Source organism: Macaca mulatta, chromosome 15 (genome assembly GCF_049350105.2).
Source record: "Macaca mulatta isolate MMU2019108-1 chromosome 15, T2T-MMU8v2.0, whole genome shotgun sequence".
NCBI classification, from domain to species: Eukaryota; Metazoa; Chordata; class Mammalia; order Primates; family Cercopithecidae; genus Macaca; species Macaca mulatta.
In genome coordinates, this window is record NC_133420.1 from 45,994,499 (window position 1) to 46,017,745 (window position 23,247).

At 39.0% G+C, this 23,247-nt stretch overlaps 1 protein-coding gene across 18 annotated transcripts in view; it reads left to right on the forward strand.

Annotated features, from left to right (window-relative positions):
- Positions 1-23,247, forward strand: part of PTBP3 (polypyrimidine tract binding protein 3) — a 116,183-nt gene that overhangs the window by 14,888 nt on the left and 78,048 nt on the right. For 8 of the 18 annotated variants that reach the window (XM_015117062.3, XM_077968333.1, XM_015117071.3 and 5 more), the window contains one exon: positions 22,072-22,156. In XM_015117062.3, coding sequence (XP_014972548.1) covers positions 22,072-22,156 — 85 coding nt within the window. Of the gene's footprint in view, positions 1-12,498; positions 12,615-22,071; positions 22,157-23,247 lie in introns of all 18 variants that reach the window. The other 10 variants (XM_015117063.3, XM_015117066.3, XM_077968329.1 and 7 more) reach the window with 3 other exon arrangements.

The window sequence follows — 23,247 nt, forward strand, 5'->3', positions numbered from 1 at the left end:
GGCTCTGTTTCCTCTGGATATATACCCAGTAGAAAGATTGCTGGATCATATGGTAGTTCTATTTTTAATATTTTTGGAAACTTCCATACTGTTTTCCATAATGGCTCTACTCATTTACATTCCCACCAACTGTGTACAAGGGTTTCTTTTTTTCCTTTTTTGATAATAGCTCTTCTAACAGATGTGAGGTGATATTTCCTTGTGGTTTTAAGTTGTAGTGTCTTGATGATTAGTGATGTTGAACATGTTTTTATGTATCTGTTGGCTGTTGAATACCTGGGACTATAGGCACATGCTACCACACCTGGCTATTTTTAAATTTTTGTAAAGTTACAGTCTCTCTGTGTTGCCCAGGTTGGTCTCGAACTCCTGAGCTTAAGTGATCCTCCCACCTCGGCCTCCCAGAATGCTGGGATTACAGGTGTGGGCTATTGTTCTTGGTTGTGTCTTCAATTTCTGTCATCAGTGTTTTATAATTTTCAATGTACCCTTCTTGGTTAAATTTATTTCTGAGTATTTTTTTTGTAGCTACTGTAAATGAAATTTTCTTTTTTTTTTTTTTCCCCTTAAGATGGAATTTTGCTCTTGTTGCCCAGGCTGGAATGCAATGGCATGATCTCGGCTCACTGCAACCTCCGCCTCCCGGTTTCAAGAGATTCTCCTGCCTCAGCCTCCTGAGTAGCTGGGATTATAGGCATGTGCCACCACACCTGGCTGATTTTGTATTTTTAGTAGAGATGGAATTTCTCCATGTTGGTCAGGCTGGTCTTGAACTCCCGACCTCAGGTGATCTGCCCACCTTGGCCTCCCAAAGTACTGGGATTACAGGCATGAGCCACTGTGCCTGGCCCATAAATCAAATTTTCTTAATTTCTTTTTGACATTTCAAGCATATTGAGCCTTCTATGAAACAATATCTCAATTTTTTTCTTTTCTTTTTTTTTTTTTTTTGAGTCAGAGTCTCACTCTGTTGCCCAGGCTGGAGAGCAGTGGTGTGATCTCAGCTCACTGCAACCTCTACCTCCCAGGTTCAAGTGATTTTTCTGCCCTCGCTTTCTGAGTAACTAGGACTACAGGTGTGTGCTACCATGCCCAGCTAATTTTTATATTTTTAGTCACGATAGGGTTTCACCATATTGGCCAAGCTGGTCTTGAACTCCTGACCTCAAGTGATCTGCCTACCTTGGCCTCCCAGAGTGCTGGAATTACAGGTGTGAGCCACTGCACCCAGCTTTCAAATTCTTTTATGTCGTCTTTAATTTCTTTCAGTGTTGGTCTGTTGTTTTCAGTGTGCAGGTTTTGCACATGTATCCCATTTTTCTTGATAATGTAAATGGTGTTTTATTGTCAGTATATAGAAATACTTTGCATATTGATCTTGTATTTTGTGATATTGCTATAAAAACATTCCTTTTTTTGGGTAAATTTCTTAGGATTTTTATCTTTTTTTAATTTATTTTTATTTTACTTATTTATTTTTTTTTAAGACAGAGTCGTGCTGTCGCCCAGGCTGGAGTGCAGTGGCATGATCTCAGCTCACTGCAGGCTCCGCGTCCCGGGTTCACACCATTCTCCTGCCTCAGTCTCCCGAGTAGCTGGGACTGCAGGCACCCGCCACCATGCCCAGCTAATTTTTTGTATTTTTAGTAGAGACGGGGTTTCACCGTGTTAGCCAGGATGGTCTCGATCTCCTGACCTCATGATCCGCCCGCCTCAGCCTCCCAAAGTGCTGGGATTACAGGCGTGAGCCACCACGCCTGGCCAGGATTTTTTATGTACGTGATCGTGTCATCTGAGAATGTAGTTTTATTCTTTTCTAATCTGGGTGACCTTTATTTCTTTTTCTGATTTCTGTGTATCTTTGCCTTATTGCTGCTCCTTAGGGGAAAGCAGTCAGTCTTTCTGAGCTGTAGGTTTTTCTTAGATGCCCTTTTTTTAGGTTGAAAGCATTTCTTACTATTTCTTGTTTGCTGTTCTTTGGTAACATTAATGGGTGTTGGATTTGTATTTTTCAGGGAATTTTTGTATTTCAGCTAAGTTGTTAGGATTTATGGATGTAAAATTGTTCATAATGATTTTTTTTTTTTTTTTTTGAGACAGAGTCTAGCTCTGTCACCCGGGCTGGAGTGCAATGGTGCGATCTTGGCTCACTGCAACCTCCGCCTCCCGGGTTCAAGCAATTCTTCTGCTGCTCCTGAGTAGCTGGGATTATAGGCGCACACCACCATGCCTGGCTAATTTTTTTAGTAGAGACAAGGTTTCACTGTGGTCAGGCTGGTCTCGAACTCCTGACCTCGTGATCTGCCTGCCTTGGCCTCCCAAAGTGCTGGAATTACAGGTGCCACTATGCCCGGCCCATAATGTTTTCTTACTATCCTTTTAATGTTGTAGGATCTGTAGTAATTTTCATCTTTTCAGTACCGATATTCATAATTGATATTTTCTTTTTTTTCCTGATTGGTATAGCTTTCAGTATTGTTGGTCTATTTGAAAAGCAGCTTTTGGTTTTATTCATTTCCTGTGTTGGTTGACTCCTGAATTTAATCAGTTTTACTCTTTATTTCCTTCTTTCTATTTACATTGAGTTTAATTTGCTTTTCTTGACTTGATGTATTTCTTTTAGACAGAGTCTTGCTTTCTTGCCCGGGCTGGAGTGCAGTGGTGCAATCATGGTGCACCTGGATCCTGGGCTCAAGTGATCCTCCCACCTCAGCCTCCCAAGTAGCTGGGACTACAGTCATGTACCATTGTGCCTTGCTAATTTTTTTTCTTTTTCTTTTCTTTTCTTTTTATTTAGAGACGGAGTCTCACTGTGTTGCCCAGGCTGGAGTGCAGTGATGCAATCTTGGCTCACTGCAACCTCTGCCTCCTGGGTTTAAGCAATCCTCCCACCATGCCCAGCTAATGTTTTAAAAACATTTTTTGTAGAGATGGGGTTTTGTCATGTTACCCAGGCTGGTCTTGGACTCCTGGGTTCCAATGATCCTCCTGCCTTGGCCTCCCAAAGTGCTGGGATTACAGGTGTGAGCCACTGTTCCTGGCCTTTTTCTTTACTTTTTTTTTTTTTTTTTGAGATGGTGTCTTGCTTTGTAGCCCAACCTGGAGTGCAGTGGCATGATCTCAGCTCACTGCAGCCTCTGCTTCCCGGGTTCAAGCAGTTTTCCTGCCTCAGCCTCCCGAGTAGCTGGGATTACAGGTGCCCACCACTGTGCCTGGCAAATTTTTGTAGTTTTTTTGTAGAGACAGGATTTCTCCGTGTTGGCCAAGGCTGGTCTTGAACTCCTGACCTCAAGTGATTCACTCGCCTCAGCCTCCCAAAGTGCTGGGATTATAGGTGTGAGCCACCACACCCGTCCCCTTCTTTTTTTTTTTTTTTTTTTTTTTTTTTTGAGACGGAGTCTCATCCTGTCACTGAGGCTGGAGTGCAGCGGCACAGTCTCAGCTCACTGCAGCCTCCTTTTTCCAGGTTCAAGCTATTTTCCTGCCTCAGCCTCCCAAGTAGCTGGGATTATAGCTGCCTGCCACCATGCCTGGCTAATTTTTGCATTTTTAGTAAAGACAGGGTTTTGCCATGTTGACCAGGCCAGTCTCGAACTCCTGACCTCAAGTGATCCACCCACCTCAGCCTCCCAAAGTCCTGGGATTACAGGCGTGAGCCATTGTGCCCAGCCTGATACTTTCTTTTTAAGCAGCTTAAAACAACATTTATTTGTTAGTATTAAGATACTAACAAATTTGTTATCTGCCAGTGTCTGTGTGTCAGGAATCTGGGCATGGCTTACTTGGGTTTTCTGGTTCTAGAACTTCTATAAGGTGTTGGTGGGTGCTGCAGTCGGCTTCCAGGAAGAATCCATGTTCATGCTCACTTGTGTGGTTGTTGGCAGGAGTCATCTCCTGGGCCTTTGAGATAAAGGCCTTACTGGAAGCCACACTCAATTTCTTGCCATGTGCTTCTCTCCTTAGGACAACTTGCTGCTTATAAATACGTAAAAAGAGAGCAAGAGAGTATGAGGTAAAAGTCTTTTGAAACCTAATTTCAGAAGTGGCATCCCGTCATTTTTGCTGTATTCTCTTCAGTAGAAGCGAGTTTCTGGGTGCAACCTATACTTTAGGAGAGAGAATTACACTTGGACACGAATTCTAGGAGATGGGGATCTTTTGGCACCACCTTAGAAGTTCGCCTACCACACTTCAAGAGAAACTGCATGATCTGGGTAGTGCATATGCTTAACTTTACTAGATAGTTCCAGAGAACTCTCTGTTAGTGTATGACAGTTACCATTGTTACAATGTATTGGCAACACTTGCTATTTTGACTAGAGATCTTTTTGAATGTAATAATTTAATGCTATAAATTTCGCTCTAAGCGTGGCTTTAGTGCTATCTCAGAATTTTTATCCTGTTTTCATTTTTATTCAGAAAAAATTAAATTCCAAGAAAGTAGAAGGAATGAAATAATGAGTCCCTTAGACCAAAAGTACAAATTCCTTGAAAGACAATGAACTATCAGATGACCACAACTGACATGAGTTGGAAAGTGTTCCCTTCTGTTTGAAATAATTTGTATAAGATTGGTATTATTTCTTTTAAAACTCTGATAGAATTCATCAGTGTAGCTATTTGTGAGTGTATTTTCCTTGTTGGAAGGTTTTAAATTATGAATTAAGTTTTTAAAACCATGTCATTCAGATGTTCTATTTCGTTCTTTTTTAAAATGGTTTTTTATTTTTATTTTTTGAGACAGGATTTCACTCTGTCACCTAGGCTGAAGTGCAGTGGCGCTATCATAGCTCATTACAGCCTTGAACTGCTGGGCTCGAGTGATCCTCCTTCTCAGCCTCCTGAGTACAAATTTTCTATTTCTTTAGCTGCATCCCACAACTTTTGATATGGCTGGCTTTAATTTTCACTTAGTTCAAAATATTTTCTGTTCTTGCTTGGGACTTCTCTTTTGGCCCATGATTTTTTATAAATGCGTTTAATTTATAAATATTTTGGTTTTCCAGATATCTTTTTGTTACTGGTTTTTTTAAAGCTTACTACTTTGATCAGACAGGATGCTTTGTATCATTTCGATCCCTTTATGTATCCATAGGTTGGTTTTATGTCAAACATATGGTTTGTCTTTATGAATGTTCTGTGTATGCTTGAATGTGTAGTCTTAATTTTGTTGGGTGTAGTGCCTTTTAAATGTCAGTGGGACAGACTGGTTGAAATTCAGGTTTTTTGTATCTTTACTGATTTTTTATTCTGCTAATTAAAGAGAAGAGAAATACTGAAATTTCTATCTGCAATTGTGGATTTGTGTATTTCTTTTTGTAGTTCTGTGTTTCTTTTTTGTTTGTTTGTTTTGTTTTGTTTTTTTTGTTTCATTTGAGACAGGGTCTCGCTGTCTAGCCCAGGCTCTTCTAGGCTTAAGGGATCCTCCTGCCTCCGCCTCCTAAGTAGCTGGGACTGAAAGAGTACACACCACTGTGTCTGGTTAATTTTTAAATTTTTGTAGAGACGAGTCCTTGTTTTGTTGTGCAGGCTGATCTCAAACTTCTGGGCTCAAGCAAACCTCCCACTTTGACCTCCCAAAGTGCTGGGATTACAGGCATGAGCTACTGCACCCAGCTGTTCTGTCAGTTTTTGCTTTATGTATTTTGAAGTTCAGTTACTAGATGTATTCACATTTAGGAGTGTTATATCTTGGTGAGTTGACCTTTTGTCTCTTTGCGAAATATACATTTTTATCTCTAGTAATAGTTCCTATCCTGAAGTGTACTTTGTCTGGAATGTTAATGTAGCCATTCCAGCTTTCTTATGGTTGGTATTTGTGTGGTATACATTTCTCCCTCTGTATCCTTGGGAGATTGGTCCAGAACTTCCCAAGGACCCCGAAATCTGTGGATGCTGAAGTCTTTTATATAAAATAGAGCAGTATTTGCATATAACTTACAGCACATCCTGCTGTATACTTTAAATCACTTCTGGGTTACTTAAAATGCCTAATACAGTGCTTACACATAACCTCATTTGCGTGGATTCATTCAAGGTAGTATTTGGCACATGGCAAACTCAACTTTTGCTTTTCGTAACTTTGTGGAACTTTTTTTCCCCAAATGTTTTCCGTCTTCATTTGGTTCATCCATGGATGAAGAAGTAATCGATACGGAGAACTGGCTGTATTTTTTTCCTATTCCTTTTCTTTTAATCTATCTGTATTTAAGATAGGTTAAAGAACAGATGAGCCAAAGACAACAAATGGCAAGATGGTGGACTTAAATCTACTTAAGAGGATTAACTTCCAAAAGACTCTGGCTTCGCTTTCTCTTTGCTCACTCTGATAAAAGTGAGCTGCCATATTATAAGTTATCTTATGGACAGGCCCATGTACAAACTGAATCCTGCCAGCAACCACTTGAGTAAATGTGGAAGTGGATCCTTCATTTGTTCTGTTAAGCCTTGAGATGATTCCGGTCTGTGACAGACTCTCCAGAGGACCTAGCTAAGCCACGTCCAGGTTTCTGACTTCCACAAATTAAGTTACAAAATATTTGTTTTTTCCAGCTGCTAAATTTTGGAGTAATTAGTTATGCAGGCATGGATAAACAGTACAGCTGCCTACTCACAATGGTGAATAAATATCGAAGAAATGAATATAAAAATAACTTATTAGGCTGGGTGTAGTGGCACACACCTGTAGTCCCAGTGCCTTGGTAGGTTGAGGTGGGAGGATTATTTGAGCCCATGAGAGGAGGTTACAGTGAGTTGTGATTGCATCACTGCAGTCCAGCCTGGGTGACAGAGCGAGACCCTGTCTCTTAAAAGAGAAAAAGTCTTATTAATGTCAAAGTAAGGTTATGTAAGTGCAATTACTTTTTCGTTGTAAATTACTATGGGTATGACTTTGTTATATGATCATGTTATCTTTATCTGATAGCTTACCATAGTGTGTACATACCACATATATACTTTGATTTTCCTTTTCCTTTTTTTTTTTTCTTTCAGTGTTTTGCTGTCACCCAGGTTGGAGTGCAGTGGCACAATCTCTGCTCACTGCAGCCTTGACCTCCTGAGCTCAAGCAGTCCTCCCACTTCAGCCTCCTGAGTAGCTGGGAACACAGGCAGGCACTACCATACCTGGCTAATTTTTGTATATTTTGTAGAGACAGGGTTTCGCCATGTTGCTTGGGCTGGCCTCCAACTTCTGGACTCAAGCAGTCTGCCCGCCTTGGCCTCCCAAAGTTCTGGGATTACATGCATGAGCCACTGTGCCCGGCCTTTTTCTTTTTAACGGTTTATGTTTTCTTAGTGTACTAATGTGAATTTCATTGACTTATTATTTTTCTAAAAACTTTATTTTAATATAAACTTACAGAAAGATTATAAGAAGAGTACAAAGAACTCGTATATCCTTTACCCAGTTCATATTTGTGCCATTTGTCATTTGTTTATCATTTCCCCCAATTGTCTTACTGTTTCCCCTTCTGTATATAGTGTTTCTATAGATGTAAATGTATACACACCCGTTCTTTTTTTTTTTTTTTTTTAAAACAAGGTCTCATTCGTGCAGTATGAACACAGATCACAGCAGCCTAGATTTCCTGGGCTCAAGTGATCCTCTTGTCTCAGTCCTTGAATAGCTGGGACCACAGGCATGCACCACCAGGCCCAGTGAGTTGTTGTTGTTGTTGTTGTTTGTCGATACAGGGTCTCACTATGTTGCCCAGCCTGGTCTCAAACTCTTGGCCTTAAGTGATCCTCCTGCCTCGGCCTCCCCCCTTTTTTTTGTATCTTAATCACTTGGTTAAGGTGATTTTCTGCCAGTCTTTTCCATTGTAAAGTTACCAATTTTCTTTTCATAATCAATAATTTGTTGGAAGATGCTTTGAGACTATAGTTTATTCTTTAACCCCTAAATTTTTCTGAGTGTATTACCTATAAATAATTTCCTGTACATTACTGTGATACAGTTATCAAAATCGGGAAATTAATCTGAAATAGATCCTGAGTCTTTTTGTTTTATTACATTGACTCTTTTTTTCTTTTTAAAATAGAGATGTGGGATTTCGCTATGTTGCCCAGGCTGAAGTGCAGTGGCTACTCACAGGCACAATCATAGAGCACTGCAGCCTCCAATGCCCTGGGTTCAGATAACCTCTTGCCTTAGCCTCCCATGTAGCTGAGACTACAGGCATGCGCCACCATACCCGGCTAATTAAAAAAAAATTTTTTTTCAGAGATGGGGTTTTGCTCTTGTCCAGGCTGGTCTCAGACTCCTGGGCTTAAGCTATCCTTCTGCCTCAGCCTCCCAAGTTGCTGGGATTACAGGCCTGAGACACTGTGCCTGGCTAGCAAATCTGTTTCAGAATACAGTTGTCCCTCAGTATCGGGGGGGGGGGGGCAAAATCCATGCATACCCAAGTTCTCCAGTTGGCTCTGTATAGGTGAAGTCTGCCTGCATGTATAAGAAGTCAGCCTTCATATAACTGGGTTTTGCATCCTGGGAATACTGTATTTTTGATCCTCATTTGGACTCGGGCAGTTCAAACCCATGTTGTTCAGGGTCAACTGTATTTCCATATAACTTAGCACACTTCCTCCTGAATACTTTAAGTCATCTCTAGGTTATTTATAATATGATTTAAATGGTATGTAAATAGTTGCTATGCTGTATTGCTTAGGGAGTAATGACAAAAAAAGTCTGTACATGTTTATATAGATGCAGTTTTTTCCAAATATTTTCAGTCTGTGATTGTTTGAATCCACAGATGCAGAACCCATGGATATGGTGGGCCGATCATATATTAAAAAAAAACCAAAACATTTCCACCATAACTGCAACTACCCTGGCCCCTAACCCAGATTATCATCACAGCTTCCAAACCAGAGTCTTTCCCTGTTTGTCTTGTTAAAGACTGTTCTTAACACAGCAGCCAGAGTGATCCTTTAAAAAAGCAAATTGATCTTTTCACTCCTGTTCAAAACTCTCTTTTCCTCTTTTTGCTCAGAGTAAGATTCTTTAGAACGGGCGTTAAGGCCCTGCATCACATGACACACCTTCTCTGTAATCTCTTTACTTCTCCCCTTGCTCATTCTCTTTCAGCCATAATTGCCTCCTTACTGTTTTTCCAGAACATGCAAGGCATTTTGTTTCCTCTACCTACAACATTTTTCCCTCAGATATCTACATTGCTTACTCCTTACTTTTGTAAGACTTTGCTTAAATGCCTTTTTCTCTTAAGTTGTACCTTGCTGTCCTATTTGAAATTGAAATTCTTTTCACCTCTGGCACTGCTGACGTTTTTTCTCCTACTTTTTAAGAAGCACTTAAGACTTTAAGACATAATACATAATTTACTTTCTTTGATAATAATTTGTTTCTTTGTGCAAGATTGTAAGCTCTATTAAGGTAAGGGCAGGGATTTTTGTTTGTCCCCTAATCTTCCCCAGTGGTTAAAAGCCTGGCACATAGCTGGTGGCTCAGTAAATATTTATTGAATTTGTTGAATGAATAAATATTATTGCTTACACATTTATACATACTGAATTCAATATATGTGGGTTATAGCTATATGGTAGGAACTGAATAAATATTCAAATGAATGGCATTTTGATTGGATGTCATGAATTAGAAGGCTTTTTAGAGGAATTACTTGCAGTCATTAAAGAAAGTATTTCAATGTGCTGCCTTCAAAAAAAGTGTTGATATTTTGTTGCTAAGCTGTCCATATAAAATGAAGGCAGTCAGAATCATTTTATTGAAACTGTCCAAACAGAGTAGTTTTTAAACATTGCCACAGCTGCTCATTGAAATAATTTCCTCTACCTTTAACTATCTTTTTTATTCCCACTGCCCTAGAATCTCAACAGTGGCAGCCTTGGAATGGAAAATGTCACAAATGAACAATTTGGTAACTATTCTTTAGAGAATGTTTAGGGATAATCACACTCAGTAGATGAAAGGTGTTGATGGGGCCACAGTGTATGTGAGGGTATGATCTCAATCAAAAGGGTCAGTAGAGTTACCAGTAGCAAATGTCTTTGGGTTTAGATGTGTTTAGAGTTACAGGCGGCTATAGAAGGGTGAATGTTTAAATGTTTAAATGTTTAAATGCTAAATGCTTAAAACAAAGCCCTTGGAGTTTCATGTAGTGCCGCACAATGAATCCGAACCCCCTATTGAATATTCTGTTTATTCCTTTATCTCTATAGTTCTTACTCAGTTTTTTTTTTCTTTGAGACGGAGTCTCGCGCTGTGGCCCAGGCTGGAGTGCAGTGGCATGATCCTGGCTCACTGCAGCCTCCATCTCCCTGGTTCAAGCAATTCCCCTGCCTCAGCTACTCGAGTAGCTGGGATTACGGGCACCTACCACCACACCCAGCTAATTTTTTGTATTTTTAGTAGAGACAGGGTTTCACCATGTTGGCCAGACTGATCTCAAACTCCTGACCTCAGGCAATCTGCCCGCCTCGGCCTCCAAAAAGTGCTGGAATTACAGGAGTGAGCTACCACACCCGGCCTATTACTTTTTTTAAAAAAAAGTTTTGAACGTCGATTATATATGAAACATTGTAGTAGGTTCTGTAGAGGAGTATATAAAGGTAAGTAATCAATAAGTGCATATAGTATAGTGAGACTCCATATAAATATCACTTTTATTTCTGTTTCTGGAAGAACTTAGGGCAGAACCAATGTGAGTTTTCTGTCCTGGGAAGTGTTCACACAGGGTCACTAGACTATCTGCTGGAAAAAGGTCCGACTTGGGTATTTCAGTATTTAAGATTCTATTAATTAAAAAAAAAGGTCTAGGATTCTGGAAAATTATGAAATAGGTTTTTGATAGCCTCTTTTGTATAGTCATATAGTGTCTTGATAGATTTAAACAAATATATTTTCTTGAATTTCATATGCATTTGGTTTATTTTCAGAATCATCTGTACATGTTACTTCAATGGCTTTACTTTAATGCTAAATAAAACCAATTCCTATCAAATTTGATGATGAAACACTTATTTGTGTTGTTTAATTACAGTATTTCTTTGCTTTGTTCGCCCCGTGAATTATGCATCAGCAGGCGAGAGCTTCAGTAATTGATACTTGAGCCAGTAAAGCTGATTGGTGTGTTGACTTAGCCAGAGAGCTGACAAGTCCACAGAGCAACCGCTGGACTTATGTAAATTTGCTGTGTGTTTCTAAGGAGACTGTCCTTAGAAACACACAGTGTTGTTTGCAACCAGCACCTGCCCTGCCACTCCCCCATGTCTTCACATTTGGCTTATTCAGGCCTTCTTTTGTATATGTTAATTTGTTTACCTGTGGTACAGTCTTTTTTCTTTTGGTCGTCTGCATTCACTTGTCCAAGTTTTCCTTCCTTTTAAAAATGTCTCCATTCTGCTTGATTATCTTCCATTCTTCCCTTAAACCATAATCTGTTATCATAGCAGTCAAAGCTTATGTAAGTAAAATTGCTTTTGAGACACTTAGGATATGAATATTAAGTATAATTTTGATAAATACTTTTCATTTTATATTGAAGTAATCTGTAATTAAATGCAGTGATTTCCGGAGAAAGAATTTATGTCTAGGAAAGAAAAGTTTTGTTTTGTTTTTTTAAAATAAAAGGAGTAAGTTTAACATTGCAGTGGCTCAAGCCTATAATTCCAACACTTTGGGAAGCTTAGGCAGGAGGATCACTTGAGCCCAGGAGTTTGAGACCAGCCTGGGCAACAAAGTGAGACCCCATCCCTACAAAAAATAAAAATAAAAAATAGGTGGGCATGGTGGTGCTTGCCTCTAGTCCTAGCTACTCAGAAGACCAAGGTAGCAGGATTGCTTGAGCCCTGATTATGCCACTGTACTCCATCCTGGGTGATGGAGCAATACCCTGTCTCAAAAAAAGGGAATGTTTAAAGCAGGGCTTCCCTGGGCCACATTGGAAGAGTTGTCTTATGCCACACATAAAATACACTAACACTGACGATAGCCGATGAGCTAACAACAAAAACACCAAAAAATCTCCTAATGTTTTAAGAAAGTTTATGAATTTGCGTTGGGAGGCACTCAAAGCCATCCTGTGCTGCATGTGGCCCTTGGGCTGCATGTTGGACAAGGTTGGTTTAAAGTAATAATACAGAACTAATAACTCTGTTTTTCTCATCTTTTACAATGTTTTACAAAGTAATGTGACTCTTGGGATTTAGGTTTTATAATATCAAAAAAGCCTTTGTTTTCTGTAATTTGAAAATGAGTTCTTGGGAAAAAACTTGGCTAGAAAATTGTGGTTGTCAGAATTATTTTATGACTAATTTTCAAATGTAAGTTTCTTTTGTTCTCTTTGTCTTTTGTTTGTCATATTCTGAAATTATTAGGGGGAGAAAGTTACCAGCTTTTAAAAGTGTCATAATTACTTGAGAAACGTCTTGTTTATTTTTTATAAAGAATGATAAAACATTTCCAGGAATGAAACTTTATGATCTTATTTATCTTTTTTATTTTTTATTTTGAGACAGGGTCTCCCTTTGTCACCCAGGCCAGAGTGCAGTGGCATGATCTTGGCTCACTGAACCTCAACCTCCTGACTTAATCGATCCTCTCACCTCAGCCCCCCAAGTAGCTGGGACTACAGGTGGGTGGTACCATGCCTGGCTAATTTTTTGTGTGTTTTTGGTAGAGATGGGATCTCATTCTGTTGCCCAGGCTGGTCTTGAACTCCTGAGCTCAAGTGATTCCCCCACTTTGGCCTCCCAGCGTGCTGGGATCACAGGCATGAGCCACCCCGCCTGGCAAATATCTTATATTTTAATTGCTCTTGATGTGTAATAAGACAATAAAAATCGCTATTCCAACACTTCAGTTGATACTAGGGTTCCCTTTATGTGTTATTTTAGGCGTGTTTTATTCTTCTCAAAAAGCTCTTCCTATTATCATTGAAATAGAATTGAAGTAGAATTATCAAATGTAATTGTTTATTTTGAAGACTTTGCAACTTTCACCATATCCTTATAAATAGAGTTTATATTTTGAATGTGACAGTTAAGATGTTGCATTAATTTAAGAAATTCAAATTTGGCCAGCACTTTGGGAGGCCAAGGTGGGTGGATCACCTGAGGTCAGGAGTTCGAGACCAGTCTGACCAACATGGCTAAACCCCGTCTCTACTAAAAATATAAAAATTGGCTGGGCGTGGTGGTGTGTGCCTGTAATCCCAGCTACTTGGGAGACTGAGGCAGGAGAATCACTTGAACCCAGGAAGCAGAGGTTGCAGTGAACCCTGTAGCGCCACTGTACTCCATCCTGGGTGACAGAGCAAGACTCTGTCTCAAAAAAAAAAAAAAAAAAAAAGAAGTACGAATTTAAATTAATTTTCTGGTTTTTCTATACTTGAATATTTGATCTCATTCTCAGACTACTGTTTTTCTTTACAGATGGAAGTCCAATGGTAATTCAAAGGTTAAGAATAGTTTTTTTTTTTTTTTTTTTTTTTTTGCCCAGGCACAGTGGTTTAGGCCTCTAATCCCAGCACTTTGGAAGGTTGAGGCGGGCAAATAGCTTGATCCCAGGAGACCAGCTTGAGCAACATGGTGAAACGCCGTGTCTACAAAAAAATACAAAAATTAGCTAGGCATGGTGGCATGCATATTTGGTCCCTGCTACTCAGGAGGCTGAGGTGGGAGGATCGCTTGAGCCTGGGAGATTGAGGTTGCAGTGAGCTGTGCACCGCACTTCAGCCTGGGTGACAGAGTGAGACCTTGTCTCAAAAAAAAAAAAAAAGTGTAAGAAATATTAAGCAAATTAATACTTTTGTTATATTTATTTAACCATGTGAAGAATTAGGCCAACTGTGATGTTTTGAGACAAGGTCCACGCAAGACTGCCCTTACATCTGACACCAGTTGTAAGTGTAGGGGATTCCTGAAGCTACCCACAGGTTCAATAATTTGCTAGAAAGACTCAGGGAAGTCACTGAAAGCACTTATACTCCCAGCATGGTTTGCTACAGGGAAAGGACACAGATTAAAATCAAGCCTAGGGAAGAAATGCCTAAGGCAGGGTCCTGGAAAGTACCGTCGTCCCTGCTTCATGGACACATTACTTCCCCAGCATCAGTGTGTGACAGTAGGCATGGAGTATTATCAACCAGGGAAACTCACTGGATCCTTGGTGTTTACAGTTTTTGTTGGAACACTATTATATAGGCCTAAATAATTATTGTTCACGAGGCTGATTTCAGTCTAGTTTCCAGCCCCTTCAGGTGTGACCCAAAGCTCCTACCCTAAATCACGTTATCCATCTTTCTGGCATGGCTATTCCTTACCCTATGACTGTCTGGTGACCCAAGGCCGCCAGGCAGAAACAAACAAACAAACAAACAAAAAACAGTCCTCAGGCGTGATATTTCAAGGACTTAGAGATTACCTCCAAGAAGGAAAGGGCAAAAGCCACACCTTTCTTTGGGCAAGGTAAGTTTTTTACTACACAAACTGTAGGCCATATTAAAATGAGGCAGTCATTTGCTAATTTTAACAGTATTTGAAAGACTCCTATAGAAATAAAAATGCTTCTTAGTCATCACTTGTAGTGCAGTAGTAACTTGAAGTTACCCTACATTTTGCTATAGGAATTTGAGGTTTCTTGTAGTTTTACCTTTTCCTCAAAAAACAAAAGTTGTCTGTTTCACTTCTGAATATTCTGAAAAAATGCTATATTGAAGATTTACTGATATAAATTATGTAATAATAGACAAAACACTATAATTTAAAATAGGGGAATAGTTAAGGATGTTATTATAAAATTATGATAATCTACTAAAAATAATTGTGATGCAACCTGGGCAAAATTGCAAGAGTCTACAAAAAAATAAGCGATTAATCAGTAGAACCAAATATAATAATAAAATTTTTTCTGTCTACAAAAATTGAAAAATCAGCTGGGCAAAGTGATGCATGCCTCTAGTCCTAGATACATGGGAGGCTAACGTGCGAGGATTGCTTGACCTGGAAGGTTGAGGCTGCAGTGAGCTATGATCATCCCACTGCAGTCCAGCCTGAGCAACAGAGCAAGACTCTGTCTCACAAAATAAGTAAATGAATAGTGACAGACTAACAACATGGAGAAAGCTTATTAGCTAAAAGGATAATAAAGCAGAGCATAGATTCTATTATAACTTCATAAAATACGTATTAAGATAAATGACTTATCAAAATGAAATATGATCCAGCTATTTCATATTCATAGATATATTCTGAGATAACTGGATAAGTAGGCAAAGATGCTTAAATAAGGTGGTTACAGTGAAAATTTTTGCCTTTTTTTTCTCTAAACAAATCTCATCACAGTGTTCTGCAGGAAAAATTCAAATGCATAGGCAGATACATGCTTTATTCTTTTTCTCAAAGGTTAACCGTAAGTGAGACTTTAATAAATGTCCTGTACAATTCTATACAAAGAAGGTATGGACTATGGTACTAAAAATGGATACTTTTTTTTCCTCACTCTCGAGACAGTCTGACTCTGTTGCCCAGGCTGGAGTGCAGTGGTGTAATCTCGGCTCACTGCAACCTCAGCCTTCTGGGTTCAAGTGATTCTTGTGCCTCAGCCTTCTGAGTAGTGGAGATTACAGGCATGCACCACCATACCTGGCTAATTTTTGTATTTTTAGTAGAGATGGGGTTTCACTGTGTTGGTCAGGCTGGTCTCGAACTCCCGACCTCAGGTGATCCACCTGCCTTGGCCTCCCAAAGTGCTGGGATTACAGGCATGATCCACTGTGCCCAGCCTGTAGTATTGATTGGTTGATTGAGACAGAGTCTTGCTCTGTTGCCCAGGCTGGAGGGTAGTGGTGTGATCTTGGCTTACTGCAACCTCTGCTTCCCAGGTTAAAGTGATACTCCTACCTCTGTCTCCCCAGTAGCTGGGACTACAGGTGCACACCACCACACCTGGCTAATTTTTTTATTTTTAGTAGAGATGGGATTTCACCATATTGGTCAGGCTGGTCTTGATCTGCCTGCCTCAGCCTTCCAAAGTGCTGGGATTACAGGCATGAGCCACTGCACCCAGCCTGTAGTATTTATTTTTTAGCTGCCCATGTGATTGTATTGAGTAGCCAAGGCAGAGGGCTGTTAATCTTGTACCTGATACTCTGCTATAGGATAGTATAATATAGTATAAAGGCGCAAATAGACCTCAAGGTATCTAAGAACTTTGTGTACATATTTGACAAAATTATGATATTGATAATTATAAATATAGGAATAATAGATTATGTGAACTGAACTAAAATTCTAGAACCATACACATTTTAATGTTGAAAGGTGGTAAAAATTACGTTGAAGCTTTTCACTTGGGATAGAAAAATTCTTAAGGATTGGTGCCATTTTATCTGTGACTAGTAGATAGGATTGGATATGTAGCAAAGGGATAGTGCTTGAAGCAGGAGAATATCATAAAAAGATGCAGAATAAGTATGATTTATTTGGAGAAAATTACATGACAGGGGAGTGTTATTGTGAGGAAGAGATCCAGATTAGAGAGAGCGTTTCATTGCCATCACAGGCGTTTAGACTTGATTCAGTAACCAGTGGAATAATTTCACATTAATGGTTGATTGGAGATTTATTTGGTAGGAAACTGGGTAACAGTTTATTGAATGAGATAAAAATAGAAAAAAATATGAGTAACTTACGTCCCTGTCAAATGGAAACTGAAATGGCATGTGTGCATTAAGAAGAATATAGTCAGGCCATGCATGGTGGCTCACGCCTGTAGTCTTAGCACTTTAGAAGGCCGAGGTGGGCAGATCACTTGAGGTCAGGAGTTCGAGACCAGCCTGACCAACACGGTGAAACCCCGTCTCTACTAAAAATACAAAAATTAGCTGGGTGTTGTGGTGGACATCTGTAATCCTAGCTGCTCAAGAGGCTGAGGCATAAGAATCATTGGAACCCAGGAGGCGGAGGTTGCAGTGAGCTAAGATCGTGTCACTGTACTCCAGCCTGGGTGACAGAGCAAGACCTTGTCTAAAAAAAAAAAAAAAGAAGACTATAGTCAGCTTTTGGGATTCTTAGCCCTTATCTGGGGCCTGTGTTAACAGTTTAACACCTCCTCTAGGTGCCTTTCTGGTAATCTCAAGTGTCTCTAAGAAAGTGTTTTCCTGTACATTTCTTCTTACTAGTTTTTTTATGTCAAAAATATGAAAAGAGTTAGTTCCTCACAGCAGGTAACTTGTTTGGATGGTAGAAAGGTGTTTGTGCTTTTGACTTCTCAAATGTTTGACTTTCAAGATACTGCCTTTTCTTTTTTCTCACCAATTTTTCCTTTAACTCTTTTGGTAGATTTCTTATTTGCCTTTCCTTTGAGCTGTTGTATCCCTTTATAGTTTTGTTTTAGAGAGGGTATTAGGTCAATTTTTTCTTTTTCATTTTACAAAAAGCTATTTGCTGTCAATTGAAATTTGTGTAGTTTCTGGTGTATGTTATCTATCTTTTGTAATGTTTCTTTCTTTTCTTTTTGTTCTGCTTATCTTTGAAGGGATGCCTTCTGGACCACTGTTGTACAGAGGCACAGTGTTGAGAATGATCTGTAGCAGCGGGCTGTGGCAGAGTTGAACACAGGTGTTAGTGATGACTGTTCTAAGACAGCAAGACTCTCAAGCCAGTAGGAATCCTTTGGCTCAGAATGAAGTACCTGTTATCCTATATTTTATTTTTTAATTTTAATTTTATTAAACTTTTTAAACAATTAGAGATGCATGGCAAATTGTAAAGATACTACAGAAAGGTCCTGTGTGCCCCTCACAAAGTTTCCTCCAGTGGTCACATCTTATGTAATTATAGTACACCATCAAAACAGGAGCATTGGTATTGGCACAGTGCCTGTATATAGTTCTATTTGATTTTATTGCATATGTAGATTCTCATAACTACCATCACAGTCAAGATACAGAACTAATCCATCACCACAAAGATCTCCTTATGGTACCGTATATAATCATACCTACCACCTCCGCCCAACCACCTTTCCTCCTGGCAACCGCTAATCTGTTTTCCATCTCTATGATTTTTGTCATTTTGAGAATACTGTAGGTGAAATCATAGAGCATATTATCTTTTGAGGTTGCTAAGTGTATGTTTAGTTTTTTTTAAGAAAACACCAAACTACTTTCTAGAGTGTCTGTACCATTTTACATTGCTACCAGCAATGTATGAGAGATCCATTTTTTCCACATCCTGGTCTGCATTTGATATTGTAACTTTTTATTTTAGGTGTTCTGATAGTTAAGTGGTAGTATCATGGTCTTACTTTTTCCTTGAAGTGGCTTTTGACTTCCATTTCCTTAATGACTAATTAGGTTGAGCATCTTTTCATGTACTCACTGGCCTTCTTTGGAGAAATACCTTTTCAAATCCAATGGGTTGTCTTTTTTTATTGTTGAGCTTAAGGGTTCTTAGGTGTTCTAGGTACCAGTTTCTTGTGAGATATGTGATTTGCAAATACTTTCTTCCATTCTCCATGTTGTCTTTTTATTCTCTCAATGATGTTCTTTGAAATACAAAAGTTTTTATATTTGACGAAGTGCAGTTCAGTGTATTTATTTTTTGTCATTTGTGCTTTTGCTTTTGCTAATCCATTTTTAAAAAAAATTTTTATTTAAAAGATATGGGGTCTCCCTGTGTTTCCCAGGTTGGTCTTGAACTCTTGACCTTAAGTGATCCTCCCTCCTTGGCCTCCCAAAGTGCTAGGAATACAGGTGTGAGCCACTGTGCCCAGCTTTTTGTACCCTATATAAATGCAACAATATAGCATGTATTCTTTGTGACTGACTTTTTTTTTTTCTTTGATACGGAGTCTCGCTTTGTTGTCCAGGCTGGAGTGCAGTGGCATGATCTTGGCTCACTGCAACATGTGCCTTCTGGGTTCATGCCATTCTCCTGCCTCAGCCTCCTGAGTAGCTGGGACTACAGGCGCCCGCCACCAGGCCCGGCTAATTTTTTGTATTTTTAGTAGAGACGGGGTTTCACCATGTTAGACAGGATGGTCTTGATCTCCTGACCTTGTGATCTGCCCACCTCGGCCTCCCAAAGTGCTGGGATTACAGGTGTGAGCCACCGCGCCCGGCCGTGACTGACTTTTTAGGTTTGTGAGATTTGTTTATGTTATGTGGAGCCGTAGTTCATTCTCATTGTTGTATAGTCATTGCATGCATTTACAAACATTCACTCAGCTATTCTACAGTTGATGGCATTTAGTTGTTTCCAGTTTGACGAGTACAAATAATGCTGCTGAAGACAATCTGACATGTCTGGGTGCACACAAGCAGGCGATATCTTGGGGTTTATGCATCGGAGTAGACTATATAGGGATCCTAGTATATTCATATATTTGGCTTTAGTAGATTGGATCAGACAGTTTTCCAAGTGGTACCAGTTTACACTCCCACTAAGTTATACTTAGCTCCCATGTAAGAGTTTTTGTTACTCCACATTATTACTAACATCATATTGTCAATCTTTTTAATATTATAGTATTTCATGCTGGTTTTAACTTGCATTTCCCTGATGACCAATGAGGATGCAGTCAAATATCTTATGTTTGATTGGATATGGTATTAGTCATTTATATGTGGTTTAAGAAAACATTTATTTCTTATTCACTTAGAATGGTGGTAGCTGTTATGGAGCTATACTTGTTATTCTGAGAATCAGGCTGAAAGAGTACCTCCTATTTGAGATATGCTCTTACTTCAGCGAGAAAGAGAAAAAACTAGCAGAAATGACTGATATCTTTGAAATTACTGTTTGGATTAAGTATAGGTCCTGTCCATTCATGTTCCATTGCCCAAAGGATATTACAAAACCGTGTTCATTGTCAGTGGGGAAGGGAGTTATACTCCTCCCACTGGAGGCATTGCAAGTCACATGACCATGGTCGGGGGTGAATAATTCTTGTTCAGGAAAAGGAGAGGGTACAAATACTCTGGAACGGTAACATAGTCCACCACTTTGTGAGATGGCTGTTCAAGTCTCTTGTCATTTTTTGGTTATCTTGGCTTTTTCTTACTGAATTCTAGTGTTTTGTTTTTCCTTTTTTCTTTTTCTTACTACGTTCTGGATATAAATCCTTTGTTGGTTTAGGTATTGCAGATATCTTCTTATTCCATGACTTGTCTATTTATTCTCCTAATGATGTCTTTTGTTAAATAAAATTGTTAATTTTAATATTATCTAGCTTGTCAGTATTTTTGCTTTATACTTGTGCTTTTTGTTATTCTTGAAAATATACATTTCTGCAAATCTCTGAAGAGCTAAAGTGACCACCCTCAAGTGGTTTTTAAGATTATATTAACTTGATGTATGGATAGAAACGTACTGATGCTATCTCATATGTGTGGAAGATACATCTTTTGTTAGTAATGCATTTAACCAAATTCCTCATATAAAAATCATGTTGAGTAAGTTTTAATTTTTACTATTAATAAATTTAAAGCTGCGAAAATGTAACTTTCTCTATTTGCAGATAGCCAGCAAACCACAAAATCTGTTAATTATCATATGTAACCTGATAATATCTACATCTCAACTATTATCAGGAAGACCTGTGCTTTAAGTGAGGCCTTAGTCTTGATTTTTCTGGGAGTTGAGATTTTCAGTTTTCTTTTATCCTGCTTACTTAATCCCTTCTTCTTGTTCCGGGATGTTACTATAAATTTCTGGTGAAATATCCAAAGGGAGTAATTTCTGGATGTTTAATACAGGACTTGTTTAAATAATTGTATTTCTATTATGTAGATATATTGGTGGTTTGTCTTTCTTCAGCAAAGGCTGAAGTTGTTCCCTACAGAAGTGGCAGCTACACTTAAACATGAAATATGTGCTGTAACACTGTTACTGTTCTAATATTTGTAGGATTGTTTGGGGATTATTTTTATTATCCAGTGGATCAAAACACTTGTTCTTAAAAATTGACCAAGCTAAACCGATAGTACTATTTAAAATAGGTTGGTTTTAACTTTGTACACAGTATTTATTGTCCTTCCTAAAAGTAATCTTGTAAATGTTTTTTTTTTTTTTTTTGAGACGGAGTCTCGCTCTGTTGCCCAGGTTGGAGTGCAGTGGCCGGATCTCAGCTCACTGCAAGCTCCGCCTCCCAGGTTTACGCCATTCTCCTGCCTCAGCCTCCCGAGTAGCTGGGACTACAGGCGCCCGCCACCTCGCCCGGCTAGTTTTTTTTGTATTTTTTAGTAGAGACGGGGTTTCACGGTGTTAGCCAGGATGGTCTCGATCTCCTGACCTCGTGATCCGCCTGTCTCGGCCTCCCAAAGTGCTGGGATTACAGGCTTGAGCCACCGCGCCCGGCCTTCCAAAACCGACTGGCAACACTAAAAAGTAAGTCAGAGAAGTCTTTTCATTGTAACGTAAGATCTATGACCAACATTTACGGTCATAGATCTTACGTTACAATGAAAAGACTTCTCTGACTTACTTTTTAGTGTTGCCAGTCGGTTTTGGAAGTTGATCAAAACTCTTACCTGAAAAAAAGAGTGAATTACTTAAACAGTTGTTTAAGAACTAGTCTGTATTAAAGATCATTTTGAGGATTAATGGATAAAAAGTTATTGATTATAAAGAATTTGGCCAATATGGAAATGAATTATATTTTCAATACATTGGTATTGAAAAGTCAGGATTCTTAGGGAGGACTGTACAAACTGTTTGGATATAAATGTATGCTACAAAAACAATGTCATAATGCAACCCCCTAAATATGGTGTGGCAGTTTCAGATGTTACATTTTGGAAACCAGGGTTTGGTTAGAAAGAATTTAAAATTATGCCCCCATTTCTGTGGTGGCAGTTGTGTTTTTTAAATAACTAACAATATAGTTGTGGATTTGCAGTAATTTTTTCTTGCTATGCAGTTCATTTCCAACCTTTTGATTTTGTGATTCTTGAGGAGTTCCCCGTTTGATGTCTTCGTACAAAGATGAAGTAATATTATTAGCTTTTAATACTTTTAGTAGTAAATATGGACTACTATATTATCTACAACTTGGTTTATTAACCAAACATTGGTTTTGCTTTTCAGCGGGGATCTGATGAGCTTCTTTCTTCTGGCATCATTAACGGACCTTTTACCATGAATAGTTCTACTCCTTCTGCAGGTGTGTATGGTGAGTTTTTTTTTTTTTTTTTAATGTTTTCTTTCCATGGGTTTCAAAATTTTTTTACAGTGTTCTTATTTTGCTTGTCTTATGTTGAAGTGCCACTGCTTATAACAGACTCTAAAATTTGTTTCAGTAAAGTACTATATACTGTTTACGTAGATGAAATCACTAGTTATACCTTTGAAATTTTAAGGATTCGTTTGGATCTAATTTGATGATTCTTTTTTTGATTGATGTTCTTTGTGTTACATAATTTTGATAAAAAGACTGTCAATATGTTGATGACCCAGAACTATTGAGTGAAAGAGCTAGATATAAAACTTGTGTTGAGGTTGGGCATGGTGGCTCACACCTGTAATCCCCAGCACTTTGGGAGGCCAAGGCTGGCTGATCACCTGAGGTCAGGAGTTCAAGACCAGCCCGGCCAACATGGCGAAACCCTGTCTCTACTAAAAATACAAAACTTAGCTGGGCGTGGTGGCAGGAACCTGTAATCCCAGCTACTCAGGAGGCTGAGGCAGGGAGGATTGCTTGAACCTGGGAAGTGGAGGTTGCAGGGAGCCGAGATGTGCCATTGCACTCAGCCTAGGGGACAGAGTGAGACTCTGTCTCAAAAACAAAAAGCAAAAAACAATTGTTTTGAGTGATGATGGACTTGGAATAGAGGTATTAAAGTATAAGACAATACGTTCTAAAAATTGAAGTAATTTACCTACCATAAGGTACCACATGATTTAAAAATAAATGTTCTTGAAATGTAGTGGCTGTAAAGTGAATTGAAGGAGTGCAGTACTGGAAAGAGAGTGAGCAGTGAAGAGGCTATTGCTGTAATCCTAATAAAGGATGGTAACTGGCACTGTGGCAGTGGTAGTGTGATGAAGAAAACTGAATAACTTAAAGAAGATAAAATTGATAGTAATTGATGATTAATTGAATGTTTGAATAAGGGATTTCATTACTGATTTCCAGGGTTTGGATGTGGACTTGGATAATTGGATAGATGAATGGTAATGAATGGTTATGCCGTTCATTTCTGTTCGTATGTAGGAAGAACGGAGTTGGACAACACAGCAGGTTCAGATTTGTATATATTGAGT